Source organism: Macaca nemestrina, chromosome 4 (genome assembly GCF_043159975.1).
Source record: "Macaca nemestrina isolate mMacNem1 chromosome 4, mMacNem.hap1, whole genome shotgun sequence".
Classification (NCBI taxonomy): Eukaryota; Metazoa; Chordata; class Mammalia; order Primates; family Cercopithecidae; genus Macaca; species Macaca nemestrina.
The window spans coordinates 30455842-30470351 of record NC_092128.1 but is presented as its reverse complement, the minus strand read 5'-3'; the positions used below and the strand labels follow the sequence as shown (position 1 = coordinate 30470351).

Genomic DNA, 14510 nt, shown 5'->3' with positions numbered 1-14510 from the left:
GAGCCGCTTCCGGTTGGGCGGTGCTTGCGCGCGTGAGCTGAGCCAGTGGGTGAGCGGCGGCCTCGGCGTCCTGTGTTGTGGGGGCTACGAGGAAAGGTAAGTACGGTGATGCCCAGCCTCTTCACCACTGCCTCATCTTTATTCGCTTTCTTTCTGTCCCCGGTCTTGTTCTTGGCGAGGCAGGGGACTGCTTCACTCGGGGCCCCTGTGTCTGCTGGCGCCGGGGTCCCAGGCCTGAGCCTGCTGGATATCCCAGGGCCCTCGGTGTGCAGCCTGGGATGGAGGCCGCCGCCCGTCTTCCCGCGCGCTCTGGGAAGGGGGCTGGTCCGGTCGAACTCCGTCCCATTGGGTACTGTTCTGTGCCTGGTTTGCTGCGTCCTGGTCCTCCGTCTCTGGGTCACGCCACTCACTGAGTCCCTGGCACCGGAGGGTCACTTTTTGCCTCCGGAAGGTCGGAGGGCATTTGGATAGTGTTATTGTAACAGCTCCTTGCTGCCTCCCACTCACCAGCCTGCTTGTATGTGCCAGCCCCGCCCCAAGGCCACATCCTGAGAGTAGGGTGCATCTGCCAAGGTCGTGTTCACTCACCTAAAGGGTGCAGAAACGGGGGAAAGAACGAGTGAAGACTATAGGTGGTATCTGTAATTTTAAAGAAAAGCCGAATGTTTAGAGCTTCCATGTTTGGCTACGTATTTCAGTTAGCGACAGAAAATAGTTTTTAAAGCTTTGTTGGGGAATTAATCTTCCTTTTTACGTTTTTTGTTGCTTCTAGCCCCATATCCTACTGATCTTTAGCATGCTGCGGTCAGAAATAAACTTAATTCCCTATAGCTGCCGTGATTAAGCGTATAGTAGAGTGGCTTGCAGTTTCGAAAGCTGCTTTTGCATCAAGGTAAAAGCTCCCTGGGTCTCCTGCTAAAACTTTTGAGCCTGTGATCTGAATTCCTAAGTGTATAAAATTCTACAATAGTGTCTTTGAGAATTGAATTGCGTTCATTTTCTGGCATGGACCATGAAGTCAACGTAAGTGAATTGGGAATAAGGTGGCTTCTAGTTGTTTTTTGTTCTAGTAGCTTATTCAGCTTGGAGGCAGAGAACCTTGGAATCTCTATAAAATTAGTCTTTGCCATAAAATGGAACTTGACACAAGACAAATGCAAGTTTGGCCTCACTCAGTAGATTTAATTAACCAAATACCAAACGACAGTCATCACTGAAGAATTTATATGTATAATCCAAACGAGGAACCAGATATAACCTCTAAATTTAAGATCCTAGAAGACCTACCTACTAACACTTGTCAGGGGTTGACAAGTATTTGTCAAGAAAATGAGTTTGCCAAGGCCTAATCTGAGGTTTTACGGTGATTGGGGGTTGGGGACGGAGGTTCCAATAGGATTCTTTTGAGAATCACAAGCTCACAAAAATATATTGAGTATGCCTGAGTGAATAGTACTCAATATAGCTTTGAAACCAACTCATTGTCACTCTCAATATAATCATTGTTTGCTTTCATTCATCCAGTGATGTGTCAAGAAATACTTATTGATAGCACTTTATATCCATTAGAGCAGTATTGGGATCTATATATTGGTGTTATTTTTTAAAATTTATTTATTTTAGAGTTGAGGGTCTCACTATGTTTCCCAGGTGGAGCCCTGAACTCGCATGCTCAAGCTGTCCTCCTGCCTCAGCCTCCCACGTGGCTGAGACTGCAACACCACACCCTAGTACATTGGTGTTAACACAGATTTTCTGTAATGTAGTTGTACCGGCGATATTGGAAGGACAGAGGTGTAGCCAGGGATAGCCATGGGAAATGCTAGCTAGACCATAAGGCCCTAGATTGTCACTGTCTGAACTCTTAAGTATGGATGTTGCTGATGCTGTAATTTATGTATTAGAGTTAAGACAGCTGAAATAACACTTGCCTGTTCCTGGCTGATTGCCAGATCCAGTAAACGGAATTGGAGCTTGGAAAACACAGGCAGGCAGGAACCACATTGCTGCCAAGTACCGCCCAATTAATTCAGTAAGATGTATTAATCCAGTAAAATGTGCAAGACACTGTATTAGGGACAATATAGGGATAATAATTTGTACTAGCTGATATGTAGACATTCTTCCAGAAGTGCAGATTCTAAAGGGGAGCTAAGGAGACAACTTAAAGTAGCCTGTGGTCATTGTTATTGAGTGGTTCAAATGAGTTTTATAGAAGTTTATATTGGATCATACCCTTTTTGTCCAAAAAGAAAAAAATAACAGATCACTTCCAGCTAGAGTGATCATAGTAGGTAGGTCTTCTAGGATCTTAAATTTATTTGTAGACATCTGGCACTGAAGGAAGGTTGAGTTAAATTAACTACCAAATTCTCAGCAATGTCACGCTTGTTACACATGCACAGCAAAATTACAGCTAGAAACTAAGGCTCCTGTCCTTCTTTAAAAAGTGTTTTATTCTCTAGCCAGAAAAATTTAGTTTGTGCTGGTTGCTTTGGTTATAGAACTAATGAAGCTTGAGTAATAGTTTGAGACATTCTCAGGGTTTTTCTTCTGCAGCCAGATTTTATACTTTTATTATCTCAGCTGTCTTGTAAATGTATTCCCTCCATTACACAATATAATTAGAATATATTGATGAACCGATGTAACTTCATCACTAGAGAGACGTTAAATAAATTATGTTTTGGTGTCATGACTTTTATCAAATCATAAAGTATGCCATCACTTTTATGTGATGGTCCATTGGTATAGTACTAAAGTTTTTAAGTAAAGAATGTCAGATAGATAACAAGATAACTTCATTTTCTAGATCTCATAACCTGGGCCTTAGTATAGTTAAATTGCTATCAGGCTGTTCCCTGTAATCTCCAATTGAAGTAGACAGTTAAACAATGAGCTCCTGCTTTTGCTACGTTATGGAGAAGTAAATGCCTTTTCTGGTGAATATCCATCCAGCTCAGAGAACTGGAATTTTGCTACCACACCCATTTCTCCCAATTGTTAACATTGAGCAATGGGTCTTTGGTCAACCAGAATAACTGTTGGATCACTCAGTGTTAACATTCTTGTGAAGTTGAATTTAAACGTCTAAATGTCCCTGAAACAATTTAAGTATTCTGTGACCAATGGCACTTTACCAAAATTGAAAGCTTGGGCCATATATCGATTGCAGTACTGGTCCAATGGATACCCACTATGGACACTAAGGACAAAAATTTCCTTGAAAGCTCTTAAGTTCTTACCTGAAGGGTGGGGCAGGGAGGAGTGGTAAGAATTTAGAGCTTTTAAGGACATTTTTGGATGGATCGAAGAAACCAATTCTTAAGACTCGTTATTATTAAAATCACACTTAACCCTGTTAATCTTTTCTTTTTAAAAATTACTGGAACGATTCATGAAAACTTTATAGAAGATCATTATTAGTGACATTAATACTACAAAAGGATGATAGCTACTGGATATCTTTTCTAATCTTTTGGTTTGTGCCTAACATGCTGTCCAATAAAAATATAATACTAGTCATATATGTAATTTTAAATTTTCAGGTGAAAATCTAAAACAGGGAAAGTAATTTTAATAATATTTAATCTAATACATATAAAATACCATTCTTTTGATATGAAATGTAACACTTATACCAATCTCAGTTCACACTAGCCACATTTCAAGTGCTTAGTAATCATATGTGGCTAGTGGCTACTGTACTGGGCAGTACAGGTCTAGATTTTTTTTTTCCCCAAGAAAAAAATATTAGATGTTGCCTTTCGTGGAAGAGACACAAAATTTTAGAAGGAGAGACTCATTTGAGAAATGGGGGGTGGGGAGATTCAGTTTTCACAAGCATTGGTTTACTTTCTAGATCGCATGATAAAAGCTCATACAGCTAAGTCTTTCATTTATGTGTATCATATTTTTCCTAATATTATGTTGTCCATTATGTCCGTAGTATATCCATTGGACCAGTATTGTGATCAATATATATGGCCCAATGGATGCACAAAGATCTTTCCAGCTGGAAGTGATCTGTGATCTGTACCTATTCCTCTAAACTTTTTTCACTTTTTAGATGAAAGTATCCAACTTAAACTTTTTTCTTTTTTTTTTTTTTTTTTTTTTTTGAGACAGGGTCTTGTTTCCTCACCAAGGCTGGAGTGTGGTGGCATGATCATGGCTCACTGCAACCTCGTGTCTCCGGGGCTCAGGGGATCCTCCCACCTCAGCTTCCCGAGTAGCTGGGACTATAGCTGCACCACCACACCCAGCTAGTTTTTTGTATTTTTGGTGGAGATGGGGTTGCCTAGGCTGGTCTTGAACTCCAGCATTCCATCCACCTCGGCCCCCCAAAGTGCTGGGATTACAGGTGTGAGCCACTGCCAGATAGCTGGCCCAATCTAAACTTTTATAAAGTGTTGAAGTGGGTGAGGAAAATGGTGAGAAGGGCCATTAACTTTGTATCATTTGGTTTCAATTTGGTTGAAAAGACAAAGATGCTTCAGAAATGAAGTACGCTGTCTGGTAGTGGTCCCAACACTTTGGGAGGCCGAGACCAAGACGGGAGGATCACTTGAGGTTAGGAGTTCGAGATCTACCTGGACAACATGGTGAAACCCTGTATCTACTAAAAATACAAAAATTATTCGGGCATGGTGGAGCATGCCTGTAATCCCAGCTATTCAGGAGGCTGAGGCAGGAGAATCACTTGAACCCAGGAGGTGGAGGTTGCAGTGAGCCAGGATCACACTGCTGCACTCCATCCTGGGCAACAGAGACAGACTCAGTCTCAACAAAAGAAAATGAAGTGCACTAATGTAGTTTTTCAAATGCTGTATATGAAGTTATTTTTTTACTGTTCCTTTTCACATCTTCCCACATAATATATCCTTTGTCTTAGATGTCCTTTGTTTCTGCTTGAACATACACACACGCTCCATACCAAAAACCATATGGTTTTAGATAAATCTAGTACAGTTTTTGGTATGGATGGTGTTTTTTGTTTTTAGTGTCTGTATTCATAAAACAAGAGGCCTTTTGTTAAAGTTTCTAATAGCCAGGAGTTGGTATATGTGGGCACAAAGGACGTTTTGTTTTTTTTAAGTAGAACTTACTTAAAGTGCAGATTTTTCATTCCTCCCTGCAGAAAGATGAAGTTAAAGATGGACCATTGACTTTGTCCATCTGGTGGTCCTTGATGACGTTTGTAGGCTGTTTCATCAATAAATAGTAAGGAAGCCAGATTTCAGGGTAGCATTGGATGGTGAGGAAGCAGAGGCAGCAGGGTAGAAACTGTGTGGGTGAGGGAAAGGGAATCGCAGGCTTGAAGGAATAGCACAGTCTGGGAAAGACTGTGGGTAGTGGAGACCTGAGAAGCATTGATTGACAGAATGGAGGAGCCTGTTTAAGGGTGCGATTGGAAGTTTAATCGAGAGAGGGGAAGAAAGGAGAAATGGGTGAGTGATAAAGCGAAATCGCTTGGCTTTTCCTCTTTGGAATTCTGGTATCCTGGTATCAAGATATTAAGCCTGAAACATAAATGTAGTTTTCCCTCTAAATCACAAAGTGAATCAGTATATTACATTTCTGTATGCTGCATGTCTTAAAATTTGGTATAGTATCCTTTCCAGGCCCTGATAATGTTAGAGTGCATAAGCATTTATTCATATTGTAATATTTGGGGTTGGCAAGAATTGTTAGGGTATTGTGCTATATTTTATTTTGAGAATGTAATCATTTGTAAAATTTTCCTAAAGTCCCCTTAGGCATAAGGAAAATCCTTTGTTGCAGTGACTCTTGATTTTACTTGATTCTGCAAGCCTCTGTCATACATATTGTTGGGATATATCCCAAAACATCAACAACATATAATTCTGTTTTTTGTTTCCAAAGTTTTGTTTATCTGCAGCATTATTTGTTTATAGGCTGGGTATGGTAGCTCACGACTGTAATCCCAGCACTTTGGGAGGCCAGGGCGGGAGGATCACTTGAGACCAGCCTGGGCAACATAGTGAGACTCTACAACATTTTTTTTTTTTTAATTAGCTGGGCATGGTGGTGCACACTTGTATTCCCAGCTACTTGAGAGGCTGAAGTGGGAGGATGGTCTGAGCCCCGGAGGTCCAGACTGCAGTGAACTATCATCACACCACTCCAAGTAGCCTGGGTGACAGAGTAAGACCCTCTCTCAAAATAAGATTTGTTTATAGTTTGAGATAGAAGTTTCATTTTGCCCTGAAGTAAAGGCATGCTCACTTTAATGTTGTATTTATAGAGCCACTAAATCTCGAATTTTCTGTTTACTCTGATTTGATTGATCAGTTGAATTATTGGAGGGTCAGCCAGAGTGGTGTTATTCACCCAGAGCAATATTTTACAAGTAATACACACAGAAAGCTAATAAACCTGAGAGTGTGCTGTTCATACAAATTAGACAATACAGCGGATACAGTCTTAAAGTTCACCTTCACACCAGTCTTACCAACCCACCCCATTCGTGTCTCTTCCATGAACCTTGAGGTTACCACTGTTTGCACATGGGTGTTTATCTTTCCACACCATTTATGTGCGTGTTGTATTTTATACAAATAAAAACGAGCTGGGGAGATTGTTTAATTTTGTTTTGCTTTTTATGTAAATGAGATCTTCACATTGTTTTGCACCTTGCTTTTTTTTATTCACTTGACATATCGTGGTGAGTTCTCCATATCACTGTGGATAGATGCGTCTCGTTCTTTTTTTTTTTTTTTTTGCACTCTTTTTTTTTTGAGAAAGAGTCTCGCTCTGTCACCCAGGCTGAAGTGCAGTGGTGCGATCTCAGCTCACTGCAGCCTCCGCCTCCTGGGTTCCAGCACTTCTCATGCCTCAGCCTTCTGAGTAGCTGGGACTACAGGCGTGTGCCACCACACCCAGCTAAGTTTTGTATTTTTAGTAGAGACAGGGTTTCACCGTATTTCCCAGGCTGGTCTCGAACTCCTAACCTCAAGTGATCTTCCCGTATCGGCCTCCCAAAGTGCTGGGATTACAGGCATGAGCCACCACGCCTGGCTTCTTTTTTTTTTTTTTTTTTTTTTCCAGACACAGACAGGATCTCTGTCACCCAGGCTGGAGTTCTGTGGCACAATCTCAGCTCACTGCAACCTCCACCTGGTGGTTTCAAGCTATCCTCCCACCTCAGCCTCCTGAGTAGCTGGGACTACAGGTGCGTGCCACCATGCCCGGCTAATTTTTGTATTTCTAGTAGAGACAGGGTTTCGCTATGTCGCCCAGGCTTGTCTTAAACTCCTGGATGCAAGTGATCCACCTGCATCAGCCTCCCAAAGTGTTGGGATTACAGGCATGAGCCATCATGCCCAGCCTCATGTCGTTCTTTTTTTTGAGACTGAGTCTCGCTCTGTAGCCCAGGCTGGAGTGCAGTGGCACGATCTCGGCTCACTGCAAGCTCCGCCTCGCGGCTTCACACCATTCTCCTGCCTCAGCCTCCAAGTAGCTGGGACTACAGGCACCCGCCACCATGCCTGGCTAATATTTTGTATTTTTAGTAGACGGGGTTTCAGCATCCCATTAGCCAGGATGGTCTCTATCTCCTGACCTTGTGATCCGCCCACCTTGGCCTCCCAATGTGCTGGGATTACAAGCGTGAGCCACTGCGCCCGGCCCATTCTTTTTAACCTTTGTGTATTTTTCCATAATAAAGATTTAATATATTTTGCCAATTCTCTCTTTGTATTTGTTTTCCGATTTTTTAATCGTTATGAACTGTCATCATTGAACATCTTACTTAATACAAGTATCTTTGTCTGTAAATGTGGGTATTTTGATGGGATTGAATGAAACAATGTTGAGAAACATAGCCAAGTTCTAACATTGATAGGAATAGAATAAGATAAGTACCATCTTCGACCCCTTTTTCTGTGGGTTTCATGGTCTTGCTTTCACATTGCTTCTTCTGATGGATTTTCATAAGTCTTAACCTTCACATCATCAGTAACAGTACCTTTTTTGAGACTGGGGCACTTGGGAATGACTGCCCGCCTGCCCCCCGCCACTCCCATTATCTCCTTAGGTACATTTCTATTTGTCTTACTGCGTTGTATTTATTCTAGAACACTTTCCACTCTCCACTGATACGTCCTCTGCCATTTCAGGACCTCCCACCCACTCCCACTGAGCTGCTTTCCCAGTGATGAAAGAAAATGTAAAATCCTGAAAACCCTTCTTCTTGATTTTTAATTTTATTTTTTCCTCTAAGACTTTAACCACTCTGGATAGTACTGTGGGGAATCAGTAGAGTGTACTAAACAGATTTCTACTCTGCAGCTTCTTTGCAGGTTTTTTGTCACATTTTTTCAGTGAAGTGTTCCAGCTTTGTGCTTGTTCATTAGAGTCTCCTGTGACTACAGAGATTCTGAAAGTTTGAATCAGGGCCTGGAAATCTGTACTTTGAACAGTACTACAGGTGGTATTTATGCCTAGGCAAGTATCGGAAACAACTGTGCAGAAGGATAAAGAAGTTCTTATCTGTGGCCAGACCATTTTAATGATTTGGCCTTTGAAGGTGACTCAAGGTTGAGCCTGGATGTTGGAGACTTGGTGCTATAGACCAAGGAAGCTGCCAAGTGTTTCACTGGTTCCTAATCTCATGAACATCAGAATCACCTAAAAAACATTTAAAGCTGCAAATGTCTGAATTCAGCTTCAGAGAATCTAAATCAATAGGGGAAACTTAAAGCTTCCTAAATGATTCTAATAATCAGCCATATTTGAAGACCAGACCATTGATGCGTACAAAAAGTAAAGGATTTAGAATCAGCATTTAAATCTTGGTTCTTTTACTTTTAATTCTTACGAACTTAGGCAAAAGGATTAAAGTTCTACTTTCGTATCTTTTGAAAGAAAACAGAAAGTGGACATTTTAACTATAAGTTTCTTATCAGCCTACAATCAGATGAAGGAAACTGGTAAAAATTTCTCACCATAATAATTGAAGAGTCCGATATTCCACCATACTTATTTTATGGATTAAGTAATTGGGATAATATAAAAGACTTGCATAGATGTGTGTATCACATTAATAATTTGGGATGTGAGCTTTTAATTTCTTATTTAATTATTAAGCATACTGCCTCCTGAATTAACTGCTTTTCATTTTCTTTAAGATCTAATTATCATGGACCTGCGACAGTTTCTTATGTGCCTGTCCCTGTGCACAGCCTTTGCCTTGAGCAAGCCTACAGAAAAGAAGGACCGTGTACATCATGAGCCTCAGCTCAGTGACAAGGTTCACAATGATGCTCAGAGTTTTGATTATGACCATGATGCCTTCTTGGGTGCTGAAGAAGCAAAGACCTTTGATCAGCTGACACCAGAAGAGAGCAAGGAAAGGCTTGGGTAAGGTGCCAGCTGTCAGGGGTCTAGTGTGGGTAATGACATTCTTTATAAAGGCTAATTCTTTTCTTCTTTTCTGGCTCAGTTATGAGTAAAGTTGTATTGAACTATTAATATATCTTCTGAAAGCTAATCATGGAATTACTACCTCTAAAATTTCATTAAGTGCCTGATTTCATACATTTTTAATTGAATAACAGTTTGTACCTTGTTCTGCAAAGCATTGTTTTTGCATAAAAGTACCAAGTACTGCAGGACCCAACTTGAACTGCATTATCTTGCTCCCAGAAGAATATAGCATGGGGGGATTTCTCATCTCTTCTCATCTCTGCTGCTTTTAATTTTTAAAAACTGTGCCCTATTGACCTGGCACACACCAAGTCTTTGATGGGCTAATAAACTGCACATTGGATCCCTATGAAGTTTATGGTTTCCCGGGGTGTCCTTCACCCTCTTTATTTTCATTCTCAGATATTTGCTTCAGTAGAAAACAAAAATCAAACCAACTTTGTCTTTTAGAAAATTGTAACTTAATGTCTGAGTATGAGTTACTGTTTCAGTAACAGCGGGGCCATAGTCAGGTTCTTTGGCTCTCTTGGTAGACAGCTTTTGACCTGAAAAATTGATTTTGTAGAATCCCAGTTGAGTATTTCTAATTGGGGATCTGACAGTGTGTTTTTTGGTCCTTCCAAAGCCTTCCTTTTGAAGAAAATGCAGGTCAACTTTGTAAAAATATTATTCTCAGTGAGCACTATTGGTGCAACTTTCTGAACTGTATTCGAGAGATTTGTGTGGAAAGTTGTGCCACACATAGCAATTTCTAAAAATATTTTGCCTTGATGGGTAGCATTTTGATCATAAGACATTGTTACAGGATTTGCTTTGGAAGATGCTGCAGAATGAATGTATTTTTTCATTGGGTTATCTACTGACTGAAGGATACAGTGTTTTATTCTTCAACGTTGACAGAAATAATAAAAATATTTTGCTATGTAGAATGAGTACTATCACATAACATTTGAAAGTAGATATAGATAGAAATGCATCACAGAGTTAGTGTTCTATTAGGTTGCTTTCCTTTGAGAGACCATCCTCACTTTCAGTTTTAATCTAATAACCGTACTAACATTCCAGGTTGAAAATAGAAATGCAGGTCGGGCATGGTGGCTCACGCCTGTAATCCCAGCACTTTGGGAGGCCAAGGCGGGTGGATCACAAGGTCAGGAGATCGAGACCATCCTGGGTGACACGGTGAAACCCCATCACTACTATTAATACAAAAAAATTTAGCCCGGGGGGGCTGGGCGCGGTTGCTCAAGCCTGTAATCCCAGCACTTTGGGAGGCCAAGACGGGCGGATCATGAGGTCAGGAGATCAAGACCATCCTGTCTAACACGGTGAAACGCCGTCTCTACTAAAAAATATTTTAAAAAAAACTAGCCAGGCGAGGTGGCGGGCACCTGTAGAACCAGCTACTTGGGAGGCTGAGGTAGAAGAATGGCGTAAACCCGAGAGGCAGAGCTTGCAGTGAACTGAGATCCCACCACTGCACTCCAGCCTGGGCAACAGAGTGAGACTCCGTCTCAAAAAAAAAAATTTAGCCGGGCGTGGTGGCGGTTGCCTGTAGTCCCAGCTACTCGGGAGGCTGAGGCAGGAGAATGGCATGAACCCGGGAGGTGGAGCTTGCGGTGAGCTGAGATCGTGCCACTGCACTCCAGCCTGGGCAACAGAGCGAGACTCCATCTCAAAAAAAAGAAAAGAAAATAGAAATGCAGAGGGTATTCTAATTCTTTATGTTACGCCCATTAATTTTGTGCATGTCCAACCCACATTTTGTTCTGCACATATTTTTTCACAGAATTACTCTTAAATAATGAAAGGCCCTTAGGTTTGGTGTCATTTAGTGTAGATGGTACTTTAATGAGGATATTCTGATCCCTTGCAGGTAGGGATAAAGCTCTGCTGGCAGTTTTCAGTAGAAAGTACTCGTTTTTGTGATCATTGAATATTAAAAGTTCGTCACATATGCAGATTCTGTATTTGATTAGAACAAGATGATAAAGTCATGTTTTTTATGGAATGTGCGAATAGACTGTTTGCTTCTCCCAAATTTTGTTGGTAGTGACAAATATCCCTACTTTATATAGTAACATGCTGTTGGGAGCAAGAATCCCACATGAACCTTTTAAAAAACTTGTTTACTATGGCATTTCCAGACATTGTTTTGGTAGGGTAATGTATACCAGAACTGGGAACAACAGGTTCCCCCTTTTTTCCATCTGTCTATAAGACACATAATTATTAAGAGGTAAGTCATTGTTTATGCCTTATTTGCAATAATAGCTAAAAGAACACAGGAAGCATTTTAAAACAATTCAATATACAAGTTTCAGGTATTTTTTCTTATTAAGAATGTTGACAGGCCATTTTATGTATCCTTAAAATGAAGATTTGTTTTGAGGTAGTGGTTCTTAATATTTAGAAAGTTTTCTGGCTGGGCACAATGGCTCACGCCTGTAATCCCAACACTTTGGGAGGCTGAGGCAGGCAGGTCATGAGGTCAAGAGATTGAGACCATCCTGGCCCATATGGTGAAATCCCGTCTCTACTAAAAATACAAACGTTAGCTGGGCGTGGTGGCGCGTGCCTGTAGTACCAGCTTCTCAGTAGACTGAGGCAGGAGAATTGCTTGAACCCAGGAGGCAGAGGTTACAGTGAGCCGAGATCACGCCACTGCACTCCAGCCTGGCAACTAAGAGAGACTGTCTCAAAAAAAAAAAAAAAAAATCCTTGATATATTTATTATAGGAGTGAACTAGAGCAGTTCATTATCCTTTTGGGGATCACAGGCCCAGGCCCTTTGGGAGTCTAATGAAAGCTAAGGACTTTTCCTCAGAAAAGTGCGTGCTTATATATACAATTTTGGGCCAGGCACAATGGCTCATGGCTGTAATCCCAGTACTTTGAGAGGCTGAAGCAGGAGGACTGCTTGAGCTCAGGAGTTTGAGACCATGTAGTCCCAGCCACTGAGGAGGTTAAGATGAGAGGATCCTTTCAGCCTGGGAGGTCAAGGCTACAGTGAGCTGTGATTGTACCACTGCCCTCCAGCCTGGGTGACAGAGCAAGACCCTATCTCAAAAAATAATAATAACAATAAAAATAAGAAAATTTTGTGTACTGAAAATTTCAGGAATATTGGTCACCCTTCTGGAGCCCATTTATTGATCCAAATTCTTAAACAACTGAAGGGTTTGCTTTATGCTCCTTGAAATGTAGAGGTATGTGCTACCTCCTAAAATAAATAACATGAGGTGCACTAATGCATTGTGTCTGTCCTAGAATAAAGGTTTATTTAGTGGCATCCATAGGGTTCTCCGCTGTCACAGGACTATGACACCATTAGCTTTATAAATTTACACAGGCATTTAAAGATGATGGTTTAGAGCCTTATGCCTAAAATAGGATGTGCCCACTTCCTGCGTACTTACACAACTGCCTGCGGGCTTGATGATCAGCAAGAATGGCTTTTACATTTTTAGAGGCTTGTTTAAAAAGAAAAAAATACACACACACACACCATACCATATGTTGCCCACAAAGTCAAAAATATTTACTATCTGTCCCTTTTTTAAAAAAGAAGTTTGCCTTGTAAACTGTTTTTCTGTTTAAGTAAAAAAATATATATATTATTTTTTTCTTAAGTTTGCCAACCCCTAGGTTAAACCATTTGAGATGTTTGTATTGAATAGAATGCTCTTTAGCCAGCTTCATTAAGAAAAGCCCGTCTTGAACAGTCATGTCTTTTTTAATCTGGGCGATCCTTCTCTTAGGCTATTTATAATAGTTTAAAAATACCTTTTGGGGATAGGAGGGGTTCTGGTTGCCCTTTTTCCTTGCCCTTTATTTATGAACTGTACAGTGGCACTATTAGTAACCAGTATGATTTGAGCACAAACTGCATCCCATTATAAATAATGTTGAACTGTTCAATGTTGGTATAGCTTCATCTGTGAACAGTGTTAAAATTCTACAGGACTAAAGTTACAACAACAAAAATTGTCCTTATGTCTATGTAGATAGAAGAGGATATTTATAAGAGATAACTTTTTTTTTTTTTAATTGAGACGGGGTCTCGCTCTGTCTCCCAGGCTGGAATGCAGTGGTGCAATCTCAGCTTATTGCAACGACGGCCTCCCAGGTTCAAGAGATTCTCCTGCCTCAGTCTCCTGAATAGCTGAGATTATAGGCATGCGCCACCATGCCCAGCTAATTTTTGTGTTTTTAGTAGAGACTGGGTTTCACCATGTTGGCCAGGCTGGTCTCAAATTCCTCACCTCCCGCCAGGTGATCTGCCCATCTTGGCCTCCCAAAGTGCTGAGATTACAGGCGTGAGTACCAGGCCAGAGATAACTTCTTACTGGTTTACCTTTCCTGTTAACATTTTGGAGCAAGATTACACATTCTCTGAAGGAAAATGCTAGTTACTTATAGGATTTAAGTAATAGTTGTATCTAACCCCCTATCTGTATCAAGATGAGTCTTTTTTCATAGTGTCACTAGTGCTCTTCAGTTCTGATCACTCTCCTATGTTTTTTCATGAAATGAACACAAACTGGGGAAAGACATTATTTGCTACCAAGTGACAATCTTTTCAATCCTTATAGGTGGTTACTTATAGGATTTAAGTAATAGTTGTATCTAACACCCTATCTGCATCAAGATGAGTCTCTTTTCATAGTGTCACTAGTGCTCTTCAATTCTGATCACTTTCCTATGTTGTATTCATGAAATGAACACAAACTGGGGAAAGACATTATTTGCTACCAACTGACGATCTTTTCAGTCCTGCAAATAATAGAGCATAGGAGTGTACCAAGATTTCGCTTCTGTTGGAAGTTTTGACTTCAACTTCATATTCCAAACTGAGCTGCTTACTTGGGTAACATTACATAGGATGATTTTGCCTCTGTAGTTAAGTGATTGCACCTTTAAACAGAAGTTTTCATATCATGCCCATATTTTTAAATCCATAGAGATGACAGATCTGGAAGAAGGACACTTACAGAGCTTCATAAAGCTACTGATCCTTTAGCTTTGTGGTTTTGCTTTATGATCTACATACTAACCCT

The 14510-nt window shown here is 40.8% G+C and overlaps 1 protein-coding gene across 2 annotated transcripts in view; it reads left to right on the top strand.

The window, feature by feature from the left end:
* Nucleotides 1–14510, top strand: part of LOC105474532 (calumenin) — a 33561-nt gene continuing 19051 nt past the window's right edge. For both annotated transcript variants that reach the window (XM_011729303.3, XM_011729294.3), the window contains exons 1-2: nucleotides 1–96; nucleotides 9153–9384. In XM_011729303.3, the coding sequence (XP_011727605.1) occupies nucleotides 9164–9384 (221 nt within the window). In that variant the 5' untranslated portion in view covers nucleotides 1–96; nucleotides 9153–9163. The remainder of the gene's footprint in view (nucleotides 97–9152; nucleotides 9385–14510) is intronic.